We start from the raw sequence: 6,517 nt of genomic DNA, 5'->3' as shown, positions 1-6,517 counted from the left end.
GTGGGTTCACGGTTGGTTGGGGTTTCGCAGGCTTGCTTTGCGCTCTGACAGCGTCCTTGTCCACGCCATGTCTTTTGGTTTGGGGGCACCTTTTTCAGTGGTTCGGGGTCATTCTGGTGGGTGGGGTCTGGGGCGCCTCCCCCCTTTGTCCCCCCCCCCCGGGACTTTCTTGTCTTTGTCCGCCGCCGTCCATTGCTGCTGGGTGTCACGCATGTGGGGGCGTGGTGTGACCCTTGTCACGTCGTTCACGACTGCCTTTTCTCTCCTGTCCTCGCACGTGCCAGCCTTCCTCCGCTGCGTGGTCTTCGGTTCGTGGGCACGTGCTGTCCCCGCGCCCCCTTGTGCTGTGTCCTCATCGCTCTCTGGTTCTCCTGTCTCTGCTTCCCGTTTCGGGCGGTTCCGTTCCTGTCGTGGGGGCGCGGACGTCACTTCGTGCTTCTGTCGGTTTCTTCTTTCGCTCTCTCTCGGCTGTGTCGAGTCCCAGTCCACCCTGTGACACTCGTTGCGCATTCATTGTGTTCAGCCAATCTGCGATCTCTCCCGCACGGCCGTGAGTGAGTCAGTGGCACCGGCTCTCCGTCGAGTTCACTTCCCCCGCTCCGTTCCATCCCACCACTCCCTCCCTGCTCGACTCGTCTTCGTCGTCTCCGCCCCATCTCACCTCGTCCTCCGATCACTTCCTCGCACTCCGGTCACGTACCCCCTCGACTCATACACATGTTGACTGTCACACACAGGCTGCAAACTCTGAGACGGGGGTTGGGACGAAAAAAATGGGGGAGTTGGCAATTTGCGTCCATGCAATGCCAACACCTGCGCATTGAAAAGAATGCCTATTCGAGCGGAGTTACAGAGGTATATATGTATAAATTTCGGCCAAAATCCCACACATAATTATTATAATTTTAGCCGTGTCACGTGCCAAAATACCTGAATTAAAATGGTCTTTTTTTTTCTCATCACTTGTCGCGACAAAAAAATAAAACGGCCAACGCAACACACCAAAAAAAAAAATCTAAGGTGAATGTCCATCACTTGTTTCACGATGTACAAAAAACTTCAAGACGGCCAACGCAGACACACCAAACAAAATAAAAATGCTAAGGTGAATGTCGGTTGTGGGAGGCTACGTAACGCTACCAATTTTTTAAAATTACGTTACCGTTACGTAACGCCACTTTCCCACTGACTCAAACGTGACATCCCTCAACTTTCCTTCGGTCGCACGTGCTAGCACCATGGCCTGTTTACAAAGTGCAAATGTGTTTTTTTTTCGCTTTTCTTGTATGGTGATCCACAAAAAATGACGATGACTATTCGTACGAGGGGACAAGCAATTAGTTGTTTTTCCATTTTTCCTCAAATAACGTTCAGTATTAAAGGGCAAAAATTGTATCTCACGTGCAGCTCTCGCACGAGTCGCTCCTTTCACGTGCTATTACTCGCGTGCGGGGCGAAATAAATCACCAGACATAAGCGAACAAAAAGTTAGATATAGGACGTCGGGAAACTCTTGACATACAAGAAAAAAATATTCGTTCGCGAAGAAGCTACCTTCAACCCGATTCAATCTTTCTTTGAGCTCGTAGTTCCATTAAGGTAAGCTTATTAAAATGATAAGTTAAAAAGAAATTTTGACAGCGTGGTATACAGGTATAGCGCGATATTTCAAGGTGATAAACAATCGATAGCGAGAAAACGTCTGAATATTATTCGGTAATATAGGAGTAATATACGGGTTGCTTGATCTATTTTAATAGTTCTTTTATCGCTTGTAACCTGTAGTATAACAGATCAATTTGAATTTTGGGGATTGTTGGCGAAATCTACAATAGATCCCGGAATAGATTTATAAATTATAAAGGAAATCGACATCTTGCGAGAAACGGTTGCGGGGGCGAGAAATTTATGAATTATTTTATTTGATGTGAAGCAAGTCTACGATAAATGCACAATGTTAGAAATCTTGAAGTATTTACAGAAACTGTAGTTGTTTATATTTAGCAAGAGTTCGTTTGCTATCGAGGCTTTATATCCACACAGTAAGCTTAAATCGTGACAGATCGTGAAGATATCTGTTCGAAAATACAGTACAGGCCACATTTATCCAAAATTTGCAATAGTTTGCATTTTTTATAATATAAGAGCGTAAAATAAAACGGTTTTTATTGAATAGCTCCCTGTTCCCTTAAAAATACTGATCAGGTTTTCCAAAGCGGTATTCAGTTACCGTCCGCGAAAAGTCAAGTTCCCTAGGGTCACGTTTTGTATTATGTCTCGTTCAGCGCTGCACGTGATGTCGAAAACCTCATAAAATGACTCTTTCAGATCTCTTAAGGTCATGTTTGATGTGGAGTTACTGAAAATTGTTCGAGTGTACAAGAAAATACTAAAAACTGAATTGGAAATAATTCTAATCTGTAAGAAAATACCATGTTTTCAATTTTTGTGGTCACGTTTGTCACGCTAATTGATCACGTTTCTGCGACAAGCACTCGTGTGCCGCGAGCGATACTAGTATTATTTACCTTGATTACGTAACGGGCGACTAAAGCTGTTTTGAAAATTTTTGACATGAATTTTCGTCTTGCTTGTGGGTTTGTGAACCGTTTTTGCATCTATTGCTACTAGCTGTGGACAAAAAAATATCAACACGGCTTGTACGAGAAGCTTAACAGAATCAGCACAATTCGTAAGTCGAGAAATTGAAATTCGTTATGCCTTTCAAAACCAAACTTGGTCACTTGTCAACAAACATGCGATCAGGCGTTCTGTTTATTCCGCGTTGTACAAAAACAACGCCTGATCGCAGGTTATTGTCAACAATAAGTCAAAGCGATCTCAACAGTGCTGTACCGTATTTTACAGGCAACAAGACCCCGAGTGTTTCAGGTCTGCTGATTGTTAGTGTGGCTCTATATGGCAGAGGACTTTGAAGATAATAGAAGTCAATTCCAGGTTAGTTGAACGAACAGACATTTTTGTTTTGCATGCCAGCTAAGACCAACCCTGCATGTAGACCTTCATTTAAAGAGGGGGGGGGGGGACGGGAGGGTAAATCTCCCTCCTCCCTGCTTTTTGCGCCAATTTCTCCCTCCTCCTCACCCCCCTCCCCCCTCTTTCCCCCTTTCCCCCCTCCCTCCCTCTTCTCTCTCTCCCCCCCCTTCCTCCTTTTTTTTTCCCTTTTCCTCCCCCTTCCCTCCTTCTTCCTCCTTTTTTTTTTTTTTTCTTTTTCTTCTCTCCCTCCCCTGTTTTTTCTTTAACCAATTTTTTATTTTATTTTTTCTTTAAACAACAAAAAAAAAAAGGGGGGAGAATTTTGAGGGTTTTTTTTCTGAAAAAAAATATTTTTTTATCATCATCATAGAGACAAGAGGGGGGGGGGGGGAGACAAAAAAAAAAAAAAAAAAAAAAATAAAAAACTTTTTCAGGAGAAAAAAAAAAAAAAAAAAAAAAAAGAGATAAATTTGCACAGAACAACTTTCGCTCAAAAAATGGGGAAAGGAAGAATGGAAAGGAGAGAAAAAGCGACATAAGAAAAACCCTTGGAAGGCCACGTTATTGAGGGCAGTAACTGTGAAAGGCCTCGTGAATCATGAAATGGCTATTTTATTTTTTGTGCAATGTTTAACCTAGCGTGAGGCTTAAATAAAAAACATTTAACCAAAAAAGTAAAAGGTATCATGACATCAAAAACAGTCTAAACTACCTTTTTTCTTATTTAACCAAGGGTGATGTAATGGTTGCACGACCTGCACCCGCACCTGGTATTCACAGGACATCTTGTATTGTCACTACCAGTACATGCTCACTTACAAACTCAAAAAGCCCACAGTATAGCATGCCTCCTTCGACATCTAGCGATTCAATGATCAAGGGCAACAGCAACCACACGTTCAACCACAACCATAACCACCATGGAAGTCGACGTCACCATGGCAATAAACACTATCATAGCAATGGAAAGGTAAACAAGGAACATAGAAATGTGGATCGCTTCAGTCGCACTGCAACTGTTCTACGTCAAGCAGGTTTAATGAAACTTACACTTCAAATTGCACAATTGATTAAAACTAATGAAGATCTTCAAAAAGAAATTGATGAACTGCAGAAAGAAGCTGTGCAATTTAGTGAAAATTTGAAAAGCCAGTTGCAGCAGAAACTAGAAGCAAATGGTAATAGCGAGCTACAACAAGAAAAGAAATAACCACACATTTTACGCCTGCTTTCAGTGTTACGTACATATTGCCTATCTTTTGACATGCTAAACAAACAAGTCAGATCGAAACCCACCAATCACAGCCCACTAGCATGTTGTGGGTTCATTTACATGAAACAAACACTGGTATGCATTGATTTTGTTTGGCTCATTTCAACCAACACGTCAAAAGACGATGTTAAAAGATGGATGTTGGAAGATAGCTGCTATGCACATAACACTGAAAGCGGCTATAAGTTGGGAGTATTTTAATTTACATGTATAATGTATCTAAAACTTAACCTTTTTTTATTGTTAAGCTACAGTGTACGATCAAAAGAAAATATTTAATTCATTCTGTTTTGATTATTTTTTTCCAGGAAATATTTAAGAATATTAAGTGATAAATTGATGTCTTGCATATACAGTATATGTCACTCACGTAGGGGGTGGGGGGGGGGGGGGGGAGTTGGTTGTCAGGGATTGGCACCAAAAATAATTCATTTATTTCTTTGATTAAGCATTAATTTGTTGCAAATCATTCCTCCAACACATTTTTATAATCAATGTGTAACAAAAATGTAAACTACTGGCACACTCGTAATAATGTGCTTACCTTGGAAAGTTATTTTAAATATTTTAATATATATACATTAAATAGATTTCACCATGCCTAAAAGCGGAGCTCTCCAGCTATTTTGTTTTGCCCTTTATTTAAATCTGAATTAACTGACCATAGACCAAAAAAAGGGTTGAGCCCGTCATTCAATGAAAAAAAAAACATGTTACCTGGTCAGAGGTTACCTTAAAAAACAGCTTCCTCGATGAGTTCATCACCTGAGCCTGCAACATGGTCATGTGATACTGGTCAGTGAATACCTTGTTTTGACAGCTCACAAGGATGACTTTCCGTGCCAATGTTTTGGTGTGCCTTGCCTTGTCAATCTTTTGGTTTTGGGATCATGTCTGGACTTTGTCCTAGTTTTTCTACTAAGCGGGGAGGCAAGGGTAAAAGCAGCAGCACCCTATGTAAATGGGTCTTTGTTATTATCATATTATTTTTTAATCATTGTAGTTATAAAATTTATGATTATAAGGCACTATAACAGAAATGTTTGATACTTCTTGTTTACGTAGAAGCTTTTATTCCAATCTGATTTTCCAAGTTTTTGTTTTGTAATTTCTCCATTGTGCTAATATGACTATCATTAAATTTCTGCATTTTTGATTAACAAAAAAATAGTTCATATTTTCAACTATAAAACAACCACTAAAAAAAGAAATTTGTAACAACATCAATAGGAGGAGTGGGGGCCTAATGGTTAGTGCGCTGGATTCTGGATCGAGCAGTCTGGATTTGAGTCCTGGCCGTGTTATTGGGCAAGACGCTTTACTCTCATAGTGCCTTTCCTCTCCTGTGCTTTTCTTTTTCTTTCTTTTTATATGTGAATCTGTTCTCTTGCATTGTGATTTATTTTCACTTAATGCTAATTAATGTCAACTGGCTGCCTGGCTCCACTAGCCCTTATGGTTATTCCAGGCAGCCAGTAATTTACTTTATTCAATGTCCTCTCTGTATTAATCTTTTCGTGTAAGTGCAAGTGGGGGGGGGGGGGGGGGGGGGGGGGTGGAGTAAAAGAAAAAGAAGAGAGGGAAAAAAAAAAAAAAAAAAAAAAAAAAAAAAAAAAAAACAAAACAACAAAAAAAAAAAAAAAACCAAAAAAAAAAAAAAAAAAAAAAAAAAAAAATTCACAAAAAACCCACAAAAGAGAAGAAAAAAACCCCCACATTTTATATTAAACAAAAAAAAAAAAACCCCAGCCCGCGCCAAAAAAAATTAATTTTTTTTTAATAACCAAAAAAAACCTCTATTTAAAAAAACCAACCAAAAAAAAAAAATAAAAAAATTTTTTTCAAAAAAAAACCCAAAAAAAAAAAATTAAAAACAAAAAAAAATTTTTTATCATCCCCCCCATTTAAAAGCCGGAGGACCCCCCTGGGGCTAAAGTACATAATTTAAAGGTTGTTGTTGTTGTTTTTGTTGTTGTTGGGTAACCCTGAGTCAGAGATGGACAGCATCCCATCCAGGGGGGAGTATAAAAATACTCCTAGTCGCTTCATGCTACGAAAACCGAGATGTCGAGCTCCAGCCTTAAGGGCCACTAGGCTCGACTTGACCATATAAAACCTTGACGTGCAAGTTATTAAAGGAAGCTTGCTAGGAAAGACTATAATTTTCTAAATATTTTAAAAATTCTAAACCAATTTTTAGAATAACCTTTTTTGTTAGTTTCAGACTGCAAGAGAAATTCTGTAAAT

The 6,517-nt window shown here is 39.7% G+C and overlaps 1 protein-coding gene across 3 annotated transcripts; it reads left to right on the top strand.

Moving 5' to 3' along the window:
- The first annotated feature begins 1,446 nt into the window (after positions 1–1,446).
- On the top strand, positions 1,447–5,794 carry LOC144646060 (uncharacterized). 3 transcript variants are annotated; one of them, XR_013569357.1, is made up of 4 exons: positions 1,447–1,599; positions 2,869–2,958; positions 3,731–5,117; positions 5,561–5,794. XR_013569357.1 is itself a non-coding variant. In XM_078505582.1 (3 exons), the coding sequence occupies exons 2-3, from the start codon at positions 2,920–2,922 to the stop codon at positions 4,205–4,207; spliced, it is 516 nt and encodes a 171-aa protein (XP_078361708.1). In that variant the 5' UTR covers positions 1,447–1,599; positions 2,869–2,919; the 3' UTR covers positions 4,208–5,794. The 3 variants fall into 3 exon arrangements, 2 of the variants coding, with proteins under 2 accessions (XP_078361708.1, XP_078361709.1); XM_078505582.1 differs by having other exon boundaries at positions 3,731–5,794; XM_078505583.1 differs by lacking the exon at positions 1,447–1,599 and adding an exon at positions 2,543–2,692 and having other exon boundaries at positions 3,731–5,794.
- Positions 5,795–6,517: the final 723 nt, after the last annotated feature.

The sequence above is a fragment of the Oculina patagonica genome, chromosome 3, assembly GCF_052425735.1.
Source record: "Oculina patagonica isolate OP01 chromosome 3, crgOcupat, whole genome shotgun sequence".
Classification (NCBI taxonomy): domain Eukaryota; kingdom Metazoa; phylum Cnidaria; class Anthozoa; order Scleractinia; family Oculinidae; genus Oculina; species Oculina patagonica.
Note: the sequence above shows the minus strand (reverse complement) of the source record. Positions and strands in the feature narration are given on the sequence as shown.

Excerpts from the sequence above, each read along its gene's own strand:
- LOC144646060 (XM_078505582.1), top strand. The coding sequence starts at position 2,920 with ATGGCAGAGGACTTTGAAGATAATAGAAGTCAATTCCAG. Across the intron at positions 2,959-3,730 it reads ATAATAGAAGTCAATTCCAG|GGTGATGTAATGGTTGCACG; the intron begins GTTAGTTGAACG and ends TATTTAACCAAG.